The following is a 15,939-nucleotide window of genomic DNA, read 5'->3' as shown; positions in this document are numbered from 1 at the left end:
TTTTTTTCACATTACTGTGAGTCATTTTTCCCCACTCTATAAATGTACTCAAAACAAAAGCTGGATTATTGAAAAAAAAATGTAATGAAAGAATATGCTACAGTAATAAAGGATGAATTTACCTGAAGGCTTTTTGCACATCTGGCCATAAAAAAAGAACATGAACAAACCATTTTAACAATCTCTCACCAGTTTCCTTACCGATAAAGTTCCTAAACTGCTGGTAGCACTCGGGTTGCTTCCAGTTCTGAGGCCAGCTGACCATCACAGTATTATGCTTCAGACCCCCAAGTCCTCCAACCTGGATCAGGTGTGACGTTCCATCTCTAATGTTGGAGGAGACGACCACCTGAGAGAAACCCTTCACCTTCTCTGTCTCCATCAGCTTACGCAAAGACTGCAGACAAAGATACACATCTGGAAATTACCCTCTACAACTGACAATGTGGATCGAAAGGCTGTGGATCTATTAAAGGCGTTTAAGATACCTGATCTGCCCGCTGGGCTTCAGTATAACTGTCGAGGAAGGTTCCTTGAACAGAAGTACCTACAATGGTCAGGCCTTTGCCAGCTTTAAGTTGATTGGTTAGAGAAAGCAGGCGGGGCTGCTCCACATTCTGCTCAGCATCCATGCTCACCAGCACCAGGATCTGAGGCCTTAAAACAAGCAGAGCACCACACTAGCACAAATTAGTTAAAAAAAAAATCAACAGGCAAAAGCAAACTGGTTTCAAGTTGTTTCATCTTTTATACATGTTCCAACAATTCTTCCAACTAAACGGACCTCCAGTTTTTGGTGTGTGGCGGCCCTTCCTCCAGCCTCATCAGAGCAAATCGTGCAGCGCTCAGTGAAATTCCTCGTATGCCATCACCCCACTCCTTCTCAGCTCTGTTTTACAGCATAATAACAGTTAGCAATAGATCTATTTAAAGTATTGTGCTAAAGAAAACACTTTAAAAAAAAAACATTTGTAATCCTAAAAACATTATCCATCAATGACAGAATACATGCGGTCATAATGATTACTCACCCACAGAACTCAATATATTTGTAGATGCAGGTTGCAATCCCCATAGCGACTATGGCATAATACCAGGAGCAGATGAACATGAGCGACAGACACAGGCTCATACCCAGGAAAGACAGAGCCCTGTAGGTGACAGGATGTCAAAGGTATGGGACTTTTTAAAGAACATTTGCTACTGTCCATCACTTTTAAAGGCCATATACTATTCTAGAGCCAGAAAATCGAGATATTTTGAAAGTACCGGATGAAGCATAAATAAATCATAGTTTGTTTCACTTTTGTTTTTCAAAACAGATAAGTTTACTACATCATTTATGCAACCAAAAATAGTCTTTTGAGTCATGCCCTCTACCATGTGTAGATGATGTCATGGCATCTGTAACTGCACCATCTAAAAGACTGTTGATTAAGGCCCCACAATTGTTTAACTAATTAAATACTGGAATTAAGAGAAGGGATAACCCAAAGCTGATGAAAAGAGATACAACTAAATTTATGCTATAGCTATGACAGATAGTTCAAGAGAGTAATTAGACAGATTACAGATTGCCTGCAAGTGTTGTTTGTGAGCATAACGTGTATCTATGTTATGATTTGTGGTTTTTTTTGGGTTTTGTTGGTCTGTTTCACAATTAAGTTTTTGAATCATGCTTCTGTTTATTATTTTCCTGGTTATGCTTTAGTTTCATGTTTTTCTAGTTTCTGTTAGTTTGTATTCAGGAGTTTCCATTCTGCTCAAGCCACGTTTTGTCCTGTCAATCAACTTTATTCGGTTCACTTGCACCTAGTTAATCTGTCTTCTTGTTTCACCTGGTCACGCTCCATAAATACACACCTGTTCAGTTATTGATCGCGGAATCATTTTCAAATCATGTTCATGCCTTGCTTTCAGATCTTGCTCCTGTCTTGTTTTTCGGGTCATGCCAGCCCATTTATTGTTTTTTCCCTGCCTCTTCTGAGAGTGAGTTTTTGTTTTTTAGTCATTAAATCCTTATCACTTACCATCATGCTGCCTGCTAGACTGCATGTTTCCGCCACAAATGGACCTCGCGGACAGTAGGCAGGAGAGCGCCAGGGATTGATGGGTCCAGCAGCAGATGGAGGAGGCGATGAGACATCAGCCAACGGACCTGAAGGTTCTGCCGTTTCCACTGCTGATGGAGCGTGAGGCGGCCCAGTGCCAGAGAGTTCGGGAGGGCTGTTCTTTCCTTCCGCGTCAGCTCCGACGTTCCCTTCCTGCTCCCGTATCGGCAGCAAAACCGTCATCTTCCTCCCGCCGCAAAAAACGTCGGCGCGGAGCACTTTCCTGTGTTTCGGCTGGCTAGGAGGTGGTTTCCCTGCCAGCTGACGTGAGGCCTGCAGCAAGTAAGCCCGCATCTTCGTCTGCCACAGCACAGTTTCCCAGGCTCGCAGCAGCTCCGCCCATGCCGTCTTCGCTCGCTCCAGCCCGGTGTTCTGAGGCAACACCTGTCGAGCTGGAGCAGCGTTTAAGGTTCTATGCACGCCAAATCAAAAGCTTCAGGACGACCTGTCTCATGTATTCCTCTCCTGAGCTGATGGAGAAGGATTATGAAACGGCAGTAAGGCAGTTTTACTGCCGTCCTCCTTCACCCACACCAAGCCACATGAGTGGTGCTGCAGCTCAGTCCACGGCATGTCTCCAGAACGGTGCTACTGCTGCTGCTGAGCAGTCCACGCCAGGTCTACAGCCTGCTGCAGAGTTTCCAGAGGGGCCCGTGGGCGGCTGCCTCCACGACCAGGTCCTGAACACCTTATTGTTTTCCTCTAAGGGGTGCTCACGGAACTCAGGCCAGACACACCACAGCCTGGGATGAAGCCTGACCCTAAGTCTGCCTCAACCTCCTCCACACGCCGCAGAGGACGTTGTAAGAGGGGCGCCTCGGCTGAAGTCATCGGGGGTCCGGGCGACGCCTCAGCTCCTGCTCACGCCACTGAGGGTCCGGGCGACGCCTCAGCTCCTGCTCACGCCACTGAGGGTCCGGGCGACGCCTCAGCTCCTGCTCACGCCACTGAGGGTCCGGGCGACGCCTCAGCTCCTGCTCACGCCACTGAGGGTCCGGGCGACGCCTCAGCTCCTGCTCACGCCACTGAGGGTCCGGGCGACGCCTCAGCTCCTGCTCACGCCACTGAGGGTCCGGGCGACGCCTCAGCTCCTGCTCACGCCACTGAGGGTCCGGGCGACGCCTCAGCTCCTGCTCACGCCACTGAGGGTCCGGGCCACGCCTCAGCTTCTGTTCACGCCACTGAGGGTCCGGGCCACGCCTCAGCTTCTGTTCACGCCACTGAGGGTCCGGGCCACGCCTCAGCTTCTGTTCACGCCACTGAGGGTCCGGGCCACGCCTCAGCTTCTGTTCACGCCACTGAGGGTCCGGGCGACGCCTCAGCTCCTGCTCACGCCACTGAGGGTCCGGGCCACGCCTCAGCTTCTGTTCACGCCACTGAGGGTCCGGGCCACGCCTCAGCTTCTGTTCACGCCACTGAGAGTTTTGTCCTCGTTCTGGCTTCTGAATCCAGAGACGAGGGATTTGAGGAGGAAGCTCCGCCGGACCTTGTTCATGAGGGGTTCAAGGAACAGTTTGTCTTCGTTCTGGTTTCTGAACCCATAGACGAGGGTTTTGAGAAGGAAGCACCGCCGGATCCTGTCTCTGGGGAGTTCAAGGAGCAGCTTGTCCTCGTTCTGGTCTCCGAAGGTTCCCCAGACTCTGTTCCTGTCTCTGAGGGTTCCCCAGACTCTGTTCCTGTCTCTGAGGGTTCGCCAGACTCCACGCCTGTCTATGAGGCGCCTGGCTCCAAGCCTCCGGAGTTCCATAAAGTTTCTGGGGGGCCCTCTATGCTCCATGGTCGGCCTCCTGATCTGCCGCACCGAAGCTCCTCTACTCTGCTCGGCCGGCCTCCTGACCAACCTGCAGGTTACCGTCGCCGGCCGCCCAGGTCTCTGCCAATCTCCAGGTCTTCGTCGCCGGCTGATCAGGCCTCTGAGTAGGGGGTCCTGGACTCCTCATGATCTCTGTGCCTGCTCGGGATGACCTCCTGGTTGCCCGCCTGAAATCTGTGCCTGTTTCTTATCATTTACCATCATGCTGCCTGCTAGTCTGCATTCTGGGTTCCTCCGTTGCTCAAGTCCTAACAATCTATTTGGAAAGTGCTGTTTTACACAGTGGTTTTTATGTCCTCTGTCAGTGCAAAATGTCTGCTAATGTTCTTAGATCAAGTTAAATTAATAATTATGCTCTCCATATTTTCTTCCCTTACATTTACCTGCTTTAATTAGCTGTAACAACATTGCTAATTCTATATTAGAGCCGAATGAAGGAGAAAACTGATTATGTGGAGAAAGGTTGTAGTGGCTCAATTATTGCATTACTCCCTTAATGCAATGTATTCCAGTGGTGCAGTTGATTGGAGAAATGGTAGTGCTGACACTTGCCTGGGCGCATCAGAGTGACAATGCAAATCAGAATAGGCACAGAATTTACACTAATTTGAATGCTGCCAAAATGTTAGCGCTTTAAATCACTGTGTAGAGTGCTGTTTTGTTCGGTCTCCGAGGAACTTCTCTCAGACAAAATTTTTTCTGACTCTCACCTTATTAAATCAGCATATAAATATCATTTTCATGGAATCAAATTCCGTTGCAGACTTTGTTAGCACTGCTTTTGTTTTGGTTGGACATTGTGTTAGGTGCTGATGCCCAAGATCAGAGTTTCCTTCGTATCATCATCAATTTGTGGAACTAGTGGCTACAATCTCGACTGCTTTGTTCACACTTTTTCACATATTGCTCAAATTAGGAATAAATAGAGCTACTGTGAGCTACAAGCCCAAACACATCTGAAATAAAACTTGTAAAAAATTATAGCCCTACCACACTTACCAGTGGTAGAATTTGAAGCGTGGTCTCCAGTTTGGTGTCCTCAGCAGAGTCTGCAGGGCACAGGCAAGATTGACAAACATGTAGCACATCAAGAAAAACCTAAAGACAAAAAACAACAGTTAAAAGTAAAAGAAGAGGACTTTAAGCAGCTGTGATTATTTAGTTTGACAGTGAATTCATGCTGGTATTCTTACATGGAGAGGATAGGAGCGACTGCATCCAGGGAGGCAATGATGATACCGATTTCACAGATGCTAGCTGTTAGTAACAGCGCCCAAGTTGGCTCCCCGTTAGCTTTACCATGTCCAAACACCTAAAAGAAATACCCATTTAGAGAAAGACACATCAGTTTTAAGTTTTAAGATTTCAAATCCTCATAAATTTGTTTTTAGTATGAAATGGAGATGTGCACAAACTGAGCCTTGTCCATACTCTGAGAAATGGGATGATGCCATCTCTTGAGATAGCTTGAAGAAGACGTGGAGCTCCAGTTAGACTCTGAAGTCCTGCACCACAGGTGGAGAAAAAAGAGCCAAACACAATGACCCAGGGAGAGGGCCATGCCAGCGTTCCAATAACCAGGTTACCATTAACCCCTTCACCAAACCTGAGGAGCGAGGAAAAATCTCAGCTATACTTTATTAATCAGTGCATGCAAGGGAACTTTCAAAACATCTGATGCAGATGATCAAAGTAAAAGAGAAAAAAAAATCAGCTCTTTACACTAAATAAACTTACTTGTCTCTTAGTACCACTCCTTCTATACAAGCACCAAACAGGACCACACACGACATATCTTTGGAGGAAAAGTTAAGAAACAGCACATGGTCTAGGATATTTATTTCAAAATGTATGATCATCTGGCATGCTGGCTCTTTCTTTCTTGACAGTGTTTGACCAATTAAGGATACAAACAGTGGAGGTAGTGGTGATGGCTGCGATGGTTCCAATTGGGATGGACTTCTGGGCATCGCGTAGGTCGCCAGAGCGGTTTGAGCCTGCCATGATCCCTGTGAGCCCCGAAAAAAATGAGATTCACACTTAAAATTCTCAAGGGGAAATTTGTTTGTCTTTGCTTGTTTTTCTTCAGTGTTTGCACCACCAGAATCACCTAAATGTTCTTACACACATTTATTGATTTTGGCTAAATTTTTCATAGATTTTCATGCTCAGAAAATCCTTAAGAAGCTAACTTGGTTTGCTCTTGTTAGAAAGTCAATGGCACATTTTTTGCTCCACTTGGAGGCAGCAAAAACAACCTTTAGTAAATACAGCACTGAAATAACTATAGATCTAATAGGAATCAACAATTGCTACAGCATTTTATAAACTTTTCTGTAACTCCACTCAGATCAATTTCTGTACATTGCTCACGCCGCAGAACACGTCGTAAGAGGGGCGCCTCGGCTGAAGTCATCGGGGGTCCGGGCGACGCCTCAGCTCCTGCTCACGCCACTGAGGGTCCGGGCGACGCCTCAGCTCCTTCTAACTACTTCTAAAGTAATACTAGTTAAATTGTTTTTGGACTGATTGCCTTTTTCAATCCATGGAGGTGAGGAAGTGACAACCTCTGTCATCTATCGGGGAGCTTGAATTAGAAGTACTCAATTTAATACTCTACTAACACCTTCCGTAAAATAACATGGGGGACAACAAAACTTCCATTAACCACTCAGCAATTTTATTAGTGAAAAGATCTGTTCCACTGTTCCACAGCCATTACGAAATCCACACTGCTCATTTGGTACCGGTCAACTGCTTTGGGAGTTCCCAGGGGCAACCAAGTACCTGAAGGTCTCTCTCACCAGCTTGATTGCTTCCATTTCTTCCAGCAGTGACCCCCCCGAAGGGTCCTTTGGTGTTAACAGGCATGAATTTTAGGCCACAGCTCCTGAAATCTGCATCTGCAATGGAGGTCTTGAAGATCTCCTACACAGGGGCCCTGACATGACATTCTCAGTTTGCCCTAATCACTCGCTTGGGTTTACCAAGTCTGTCTGGCAGGCCCCACATCTCCAGATCCACATTTACAGAACATTTAAGTTCGGTGTGGTCAAATACGGTGCATGTTATGAATAGATGAGTATTACACATTTCTACACAATTAGTCTTACTTTGAAATCTTTGAGTGTAATAACTTTAAATTTGAGATGTAGAGGAATTTGAGTAGAATCTCCAGGGTCACCTGTGACAGATGGGAAATAAATTCCCACCAGCAGGGTGAAGAAGCTGGTGATGTCAGCCAGGACGTAACGGTTGGCGTTGGTGGTTGGAATATCAGGATCCACATTGGATGAGATTCCACGCTTCTCTAAAATCATGCCTTTTTCCAGATAGTTTCCAAAGAGGTTCTCTGAGAAAAGGATGAGTGTAAATAAATCTGAGTCTGTAGAGTAATCATCAAACAGTGTTACAGGTGCGTCACAGAACAAACCTGCAAGGATACCACTAGTGACCCCCGGAATGCCCTGTATCTCTGTGATGTTGTTGTTGATGAAATATTCGTCACACGTTGCATTGAGGGAATCAGAATCACAGAATGACCTCCACATTTTGGTGGTGATCGTCTCATTGTCTATTTCAACGACCTTTGCACAGATGTCATATGATTTTGAGAGAAGCGTTCGATTTCCAATGAGACAAACACTGCAAAGTAAGAAAAAGACAATAAAATGCCTTGTTATTTTAGGTTGAGATAAGTTAAATACCTAAACAAAACAGTCACTTACGGAAAGACGGGAGGCTCAAGGGCAGTCTTGATGATTCCAGCGTAAACAGCCAGAATAGATAGGATAACGCAGGCCAGGAAGACCAACGCCAACTTATTGACGTATTTGACCCCAACAAATACCACTATGGCCATGAAGCTCAGGACAATGGTGCCGTAAACCCGCATGTTATTGAGGAGTGCAATCTCTGCCTCAGGACCCTCCAGGCCCTCAATCTTAAAGATGGCTGCCTGTGGAACAATGTAAATCTGAAGGAGTGTACAGAGGTAAAGAAAAAGGGGAAAAAGAAGGTAGAGACAAAAGAAGTGATGATAAGATATTTTTTTCATTTACATGTTAGCACATTAAATGAAACATTTCTATGTTCTCTTACTGCAGTTAAATATCAAATATAAATGTATTGTGCACATGGAAATAATTACTTTCAAATGTGATTAAAAACCTATTGTCAAAAGTTCACAAAGCTGAAAATCTACTTAAAAAGTCTAAAATTCATGTAAAATTGTTTAAACTTTTTTAAAATGTAAATGCAGCACCGTATCAAGTAACTGCCTTTTCTTTATAAGAAGGTTTGCCCTTCTATTTCTTAACAAGGCAGCAGATATTGTATTTTGATGCAATTTTAACTAAAGTTTTAACTTAAATAATATGTCACACAGGATGAAGACATCAAGTGTAAATTATTGCCAAATATCAAACATTCATTAAAAGCTGTATTTGGTACTTGGATCCACTCACCAGCAGAATTTCAATACAACCCAGAATGTACATGGCCCCCGCAAAGGTCGTTCCCAGGTAGAAGCAAATCCCCACAGCTCCACCAAACTCAGGCCCCAGAGAGCGAGATATCATATAGTACGAACCACCAGCTGTGAATCACAAACACACACAGTGGTCTTACCTGTCAGACTCATTAGGAGATTCCTTTGTAAAAGTATTCATCTCCATTTGTCCATCTTTTACCACAAACTCAAATATATTTTATTGGGATAAAATCTCAAATACCCACAAAATGTAGTGAGTAACTGTGAGTAATCCCCTCCAACCACTACCCCACCCCTAAAGTAACCTAATCTTGCTTTAAACATGCTCCACAGCTTGCTCCACTGACCTGTGAACTCTGTTCCTAGGTCTTCATTATGTTATTTCTTTACTAATATTCCCTGAAAAATCTCTGAGGCCTTAACTGAACAAGTGGATTTATACAGAGATAAAATTACACACGAGGGACGTGTGTATTTATCAATTAGATAACCTCTGAAGGAAAAAGGTTGTACTGGATTTCACGTTTGGGGTATCAGAGTACAAAAAAATGCATGCCACATTTTTAGATTTTTCTTTGTAAAAAATGGTGAAAACTATAAATCTTCTACCACAATTTTGCTATATATCATCTATCAGATAAAATCCCTATGAAATACATGGAAGTTTATGGTTCTAATGTGACAAAATGTGGAAACATGAAAGGGGCATGAATACATTTTCAAAGGACTGAACATGCCTGGAGTTAGACCCTTACCTGGTACGACTCCATTTGTTGCAATGGCACTCATAGAAATGGCCGTGAGCATGGTCTGGAAACGGCAGCGAACCACAAAGAAGAACATAAAGTCAAACAACAGACTGTCCTATTTGGTCATACTGAAAGGTTCAGTGGAGAAATAGCAGCATCTCTGATTAGATTCATAATGCACAACCTTACATTTAGTGTCTCTCCTTATGTTGAATGTTCAGACCTTTGTTGAGTCACTCTTTTCATAAAGGCCTCTAAGCAGCATATATGGATACTTTCCTTTGTATTTCTTGTTGTCAAACTGAGTAATTTTGTTAACCACATCCCATCAGACCTGATATCAATGATCATGATATGAACATGCTGGATATAGACATGTGCAGGTTTAGTGTACTGCGACATAAAAACGGCTGTATTTTTATGGGTAAACAAATGTGTCCCAAGTGTTGTATTTAAAAGAAAAAAAAACATCTCCTCATACAACAGATGTACCACTGCATGAACATCTGCAGTTTTACACACCGTAGAGCAACACATAAAGACAATTATGAACGAGCCCAAGACTCCTCCAATCCCAACCATCCATGTCATTCGCAGGAAGAGGATCACTCCAAAAATATTCTGGATGCATGGCAAATAGACTCCCATCAGGGTGCCCAGCTGGGGAGCCTGGAAAACATAAACCATAACAACAAATGGGAGAAAAAAAGAGTCAAGTGCTTTCAGGTGTTGAGTTATATACATCTGATGTTTCACAAAGCATTAAAATGATAAAATGACGTGCTTCTCTCATTCTGTCTCCAGCTCAGCTGCAGAGATCGTTTAAGACATGATGGCCAAGCCAAGTACAAATGTGCGCAAATGTTTTATTGCTTTTTATAACTTTTTTATTGTTTTGATCTCATGTAATGTGAAAATACCAAATGTGGACCATTCTGACATTCCATTTGGATGAAAGTATTAATTTTAAAAGCTCTTTTTAAAAACTGGATGTTCTTTAGGAAATATTTTCAGTAACTAGTTTTTACATGAAGCCATTGATATCTCTGTTCGTGAAAAAAAAAAAAAATGTCATGAGGGCTTCAAAACTAAATTTATTGATAGCCAAGAGCCTTTATGATTATTAAGAGCACTGTTGTAATAAAACTTTGAAACTGACTGGCAAGTAAATTAAAAGGAGTTTCAATCACATAAGTAAGGAGAATTTTTCATTGACTCAACTGAAAAGCAGAATAAGAAGATACTGATAGATATTTTACAGGCACTACAGGTCCTTCTCAAAATATTAGCATATTGTGATAAAGTTAATTATTTTCCATAATGTAATGATGAAAATTTAACATTCATATATTTTAGATTCATTGCACACTAACTGAAATATTTCAGGTCTTTTATTGTCTTAATACGGATGATTTTGGCATACAGCTCATGAAAACCCAAAATTCCTATCTCACAAAATTAGCATATCATTAAAAGGGTCTCTAAACGAGCTATGAACCTAATCATCTGAATCAACGAGTTAACTCTAAACACCTGCAAAATATTCCTGAGGCCTTTAAAACTCCCAGCCTGGTTCATCACTCAAAACCCCAATCATGGGTAAGACTGCCGACCTGACTGCTGTCCAGAAGGCCACTATTGACACCCTCAAGCAAGAGGGTAAGACACAGAAAGAAATTTCTGAACGAATAGGCTGTTCCCAGAGTGCTGTATCAAGGCACCTCAGTGGGAAGTCTGTGGGAAGGAAAAAGTGTGGCAGAAAACGCTGCACAACGAGAAGAGGTGACCGGACCCTGAGGAAGATTGTGGAGAAGGGCCGATTCCAGACCTTGGGGGACCTGCGGAAGCAGTGGACTGAGTCTGGAGTAGAAACATCCAGAGCCACCGTGCACAGGCGTGTGCAGGAAATGGGCTACAGGTGCCGCATTCCCCAGGTCAAGCCACTTTTGAACCAGAAACAGCGGCAGAAGCACCTGACCTGGGCTACAGAGAAGCAGCACTGGACTGTTGCTCAGTGGTCCAAAGTACTTTTTTCGGATGAAAGCAAATTCTGCATGTCATTCGGAAATCAAGGTGCCAGAGTCTGGAGGAAGACTGGGGAGAAGGAAATGCCAAAATGCCAAAATGCCAGAAGTCCAGTGTCAAGTTCCCACAGTCAGTGATGGTCTGGGGTGCCGTGTCAGCTGCTAGTGTTGGTCCACTGTGTTTTATCGAGGGCAGGGTCAATGCAGCTAGCTATCAGGAGATTTTGGAGCACTTCATGCTTCCATCTGCTGAAAAGCTTTATGGAGATGAAGATTTCATTTTTCAGCACGACCTGGCACCTGCTCACAGTGCCAAAACCACTGGTAAATGGTTTACTGACCATGGTATCACTGTGCTCAATTGGCCTGCCAACTCTCCTGACCTGAACCCCATAGAGAATCTGTGGGATATTGTGAAGAAAACGTTGAGAGACTCAAGACCCAACACTCTGGATGAGCTAAAGGCCGCTATCGAAGCATCCTGGGCCTCCATAAGACCTCAGCAGTGCCACAGGCTGATTGCCTCCATGCCACGCCGCATTGAAGCAGTCATTTCTGCCAAAGGATTCCCGACCAAGTATTGAGTGCATAACTGTACATAATTATTTGAAGGTTGACGTTTTTTGTATTAAAAACACTTTTCTTTTATTGGTCGGATGAAATATGCTAATTTTGTGAGATAGGAATTTTGGGTTTTCATGAGCTGTATGCCAAAATCATCCGTATTAAGACAATAAAAGACCTGAAATATTTCAGTTAGTGTGCAATGAATCTAAAATATATGAATGTTAAATTTTCATCATTACATTATGAAAAATAATGAACTTTATCACAATATGCTAATATTTTGAGAAGGACCTGTATACTTCATTCGTGCATGTGCATAAAAAAATGACTTTCCATTGAAGACCCTTCCTTGAGGGCCCCAGACTTCATTCAACTTTCTCCATCAATCATATTAGTCAGCATCATTTCTAAAAACTGCCAAAATGTTTCAGCTGATGCATTGTTTTTAAATATTATTTAACTTTAACATAGCAGGATAGCTATTTTATGCACTATGATAGGAGGTCACAACAGAGCAGAATTTAGATTGAGAAAATAAGTCTTCTCCACATAAGGCAGGAAATACAGCTCAATATGTTCAAATTACTTTAGTAACATGTTTACATATGTTTAGAGCTTAATCTGTTTTCTAAAATTGACACCATTTTTGTAGTACTGTACTCAGTTGTCGGGTCAAATACTCGGTTGCACTTTTTACTTCTTTGTGGTTTGTACTTTGATTGAATATACACAACTTTGACCAAAGTACAACTAAAGAAGACTGAAATATCCATTAAATTTAAAAACTAATTTTGAACAGCTTAGTTAGTTAAGCCTGTTCCATACACTGTTCTAGATTAATATTTGTCAATGCTAAGTAAGAGTGTAAAAAGTAGGTTCCCTCAAGGCTGAGTTGTTGGAGCCATTTTTATTCAATATCTCTTTGCTCCCCCTATCAACTACTACTATAATATCTCTTACTGTATGAGAGCTGATAACAAACACCTCTGATGTAAATGAAAAATTAAATGAGGTACAATTTTCCATTCACAAAAATACTGCTGCAATGACCTACCTTTACAGGTTTTTTTGATGGCCGAGCACCCTCCTCATTATTCTCAGCCTCTTCGTGCTCTTTGCTGCCCGTTGGCAGGTTGGAGTAGTTGGCCAGAGAGCTGAGTAGAGAGGAGACCATTGGACTGGTATCAATCTCCTCCTACAGCACAAACAAAGTAACACATTTGTAAAAAATAGTCATTTTACAAAACAAATTGGTGCTGATTACCAAGGGCAGCCTCCACCTCAAATAAAGCCATGCTCTTGCCGTCGTATTGCTGGCTCTTTTTCATATCGGAGGCTGCGCTGCTGTTGATGAAAGGACTGCTCTCTTTGGGGTGTCCATCGCCTGAAACACGGAAACACCAGCCATCAGGATGTGAGTTGATTCTTCATTCAGTTTAGGAACACCAAGGTAGGAGCTGAGTGGTGTTTTCATGGTTAAAGGAGGAAACAACTTCTACATTTGGAGTCACAATGAAAGAGTCTTTCTTTTTTCTTCACCTGTAAAGAATATTAAGTAAGACAGATTATTTATAAGCATTGGTAGAGATACAAGCAGGTCATTAATGAGGTTATTAATTGTTAAAAGTCTAAAGGGGTGCAACTCTCCACATTTGAAAAGAAGCAACTTTCATGTGGACAAACCTCCAAACTTGGGGAAAATACCCATTGCAAGGGACCAAAGTACAGATGTCTAGCCATACTGCACTGAACCACATACGGACAACATCAAACATGTAGTATCAGAGACAATCCCTCATACCAGCTGTGGGAAGCTGATGATTTTTGATGAGAAAAGAAGTGATGCATCTTCATTTTATCATCCCTTTAAAATGATGCAAGATTTGACTAACTCATGGGATCACATGGTTTGAAAAATATTATGAATGAGCAAAAGCAAATCAGTGGAGTTAATGTGGTTTCTGTGTCAACTTGCCATTTCAGGCCCATAGGTTTATAAGCAGATGAGATCTGCCGTTACATTTGTGAAAAAAAAGAAAGTACACCCTCTCCCAGTTTTAAGGCAGATTCTATAATACTTAAATTTAACCTCAAATGTACAGACTTGACATGATATGAAGATTCTCTCTCTTTTTATGTGTGTGTATTTGGATCTTTGGTGTTCCCAGGTTCTGTGTTTCCTTATAGAGTTTATTGTTCTGTCAATCTATCCCATTAGTTTCTCTCAGCTATTAACCATCTGCTGATACCTACTCTCCATCCAGTAATCATTCTCCCCCAGTATTTATGGTCTCTGGTTTTATTTGCTCCTAGGCTAGTCCCCCTGAATATTTACCTGCTTTCTCCCAGTATAATGCCAGCTGTTTATGGTTTTCAGCTGTTTCAACAGCATCTAGTACCTTTCACCACACTTTATGAACAACCTCACCCTGCAAATCCCACCAGAGGGTTATTGAGGGTAGTGAACACCTCTCTCGTATTGAAGGGTATTCTCAAAAAAATATGAAGAATCCCAAATGTCAGGTAAGAAAAACAGACAAAACATTCTACCTTGGTTTTCAGGACAATGAAGTTTTATTCTTGAAAGCCATTTGACATTTTGTAGTTGAGTAACATCTGGCTGCTCACTGCAGCACAGCCAAGTCACCTCTTCCCAAATCTGTAGCTGTATTACACGCTAATCTCTAAAGTAAAGGGGAAAGTCAAATGCTTGCCAAACTGCTCTGACACAGTTATTAATCCTTTGAACCATGGACAGCTCTACAAAATTCATAGCCTGTCAAATCTTTTTTGATTTTAGACAACATCCTCAACTGTTGTACATTTTTTAGCAATCAGGTCTGAAAACAAAATGCTGAACGTGAGAAAGAATTATGACCTTTGATTGTTTTCTTGGTAACAAAATCCACAATCAGTTTTATTTTTAGCAAGTCTGTTGTAATCCCGCAGAGTACTGCTTGGCTTTCAAAATCTGTATTCTATCCCCATTCTTGCTTTTAGCTTTGAATAAAACCTGCTTTTAGGAGAATGCAACTTAACGATGCTTTATTAAATGCCTGTGTGCGTGTCCGTGTGCTTGCATGACTGCTTTTATTTTGGCTACACATCATGTTTTTGCTCGACCTTGTTTGAGCTAAAGCAACGATGGGCTGGTGGGATTTTGTCTCTATCTGCTTTCCCCATAAAGACAAAGATGTTTTTTAAACCTTTGTGTACTCTAAAAATCATAAGGTGCACTGTCTCACAGCAAGAAGGTTCTGGATTAGAATCCCAGCTTTGGTCTCTATGTGTGAAGCTTGCATTTTCTCCCAGCACATAGGTAGGTTTTTCCCTTGAGCACTCTGGCTTCCTCCCACAGTCCAAATGCATGTATGTTAGGTTATTTCCCTACAGTGTGTGCTGACATTGGTTGTCCTGCGATGGCTTGGTGTTCTGTCCAGTTTTTATGGTGCCTTTCAAAACTTTTTAAACCCTTTGAACTTTGTAACATTTTGTCATAATAAACCCATAATCGTCAAGGTATTTAATGAGATTTCATGCAATAAACCAACACCATGGAGCACTTTTTAATCCAACATCCAGAACTGAAAAGGGTACAAACCTACCAGGACATGACCGTGCATCTAAACTTGCCAGATGAGCAAGGAAAGCATTAATCAGAGAAGCAACCAGAAAGCCCATGGTAACTCTGGAGGAAATGCAAATATCCACAGGTTAGGTGGTAGTATCTGTTGACAGTACAACTGTGATGATTTTCTTCAGCAAGAAGAAGGAAACTGGTCAAAGCTGGATGGCAAAATACAGGACAATCCTGGAAGAAGGCCTGTTTGGAACTGCAAAGATTTTAGACTGGGGCGGTAGCTGACGTTCCTCCAGCACAACAATTCTAAGCATACAGCCAGAGCTACAATGGAATATCTTAGATCAAATATATTCATATGATAGAATGACCCAGTCAAAGTTCAACCTAGTTCGAATTGATCTGAGGTAAGACTTGTAAATTGATATTCATAGTTGTGCTTGATCCAATCTGAGAGTGAAAGAATTATTTTTCAAGGAAGAATGAACAAGAAACTCAAAGATGTGAAAAGCTGGTAGACACATACCCCAAAAGATTTACAAATCAAAGTATTGCATGCCAGACTTTTCAGCCTTTTTAAAGATTTTTTTGCACAGCAGTAGT

At 42.4% G+C, this 15,939-nt stretch overlaps 1 protein-coding gene across 2 annotated transcripts in view; it reads right to left on the bottom strand.

Annotated features, from left to right (window-relative positions):
• Positions 1-15,939, bottom strand: part of slc12a5b (solute carrier family 12 member 5b) — a 42,947-nt gene that overhangs the window by 8,957 nt on the left and 18,051 nt on the right. For both annotated transcript variants that reach the window (XM_047366803.1, XM_047367517.1), the window contains exons 2-18: positions 13,037-13,140; positions 12,811-12,951; positions 9,688-9,834; positions 9,172-9,226; positions 8,391-8,521; positions 7,653-7,900; positions 7,358-7,569; positions 7,109-7,276; positions 5,835-5,933; positions 5,662-5,719; positions 5,356-5,530; positions 5,118-5,236; positions 4,924-5,022; positions 1,032-1,151; positions 785-889; positions 489-657; positions 202-397 (exon numbers count right to left, since the gene is read on the bottom strand). In XM_047366803.1, the coding sequence (XP_047222759.1) occupies positions 202-397; positions 489-657; positions 785-889; positions 1,032-1,151; positions 4,924-5,022; positions 5,118-5,236; positions 5,356-5,530; positions 5,662-5,719; positions 5,835-5,933; positions 7,109-7,276; positions 7,358-7,569; positions 7,653-7,900; positions 8,391-8,521; positions 9,172-9,226; positions 9,688-9,834; positions 12,811-12,951; positions 13,037-13,140 (2,346 nt within the window). The remainder of the gene's footprint in view (positions 1-201; positions 398-488; positions 658-784; positions 890-1,031; positions 1,152-4,923; positions 5,023-5,117; positions 5,237-5,355; positions 5,531-5,661; positions 5,720-5,834; positions 5,934-7,108; positions 7,277-7,357; positions 7,570-7,652; positions 7,901-8,390; positions 8,522-9,171; positions 9,227-9,687; positions 9,835-12,810; positions 12,952-13,036; positions 13,141-15,939) is intronic.

This window comes from Girardinichthys multiradiatus, chromosome 1 (genome assembly GCF_021462225.1).
Source record: "Girardinichthys multiradiatus isolate DD_20200921_A chromosome 1, DD_fGirMul_XY1, whole genome shotgun sequence".
In the NCBI taxonomy this organism is placed as follows: domain Eukaryota; kingdom Metazoa; phylum Chordata; class Actinopteri; order Cyprinodontiformes; family Goodeidae; genus Girardinichthys; species Girardinichthys multiradiatus.
Note: the sequence above shows the minus strand (reverse complement) of the source record. Positions and strands in the feature narration are given on the sequence as shown.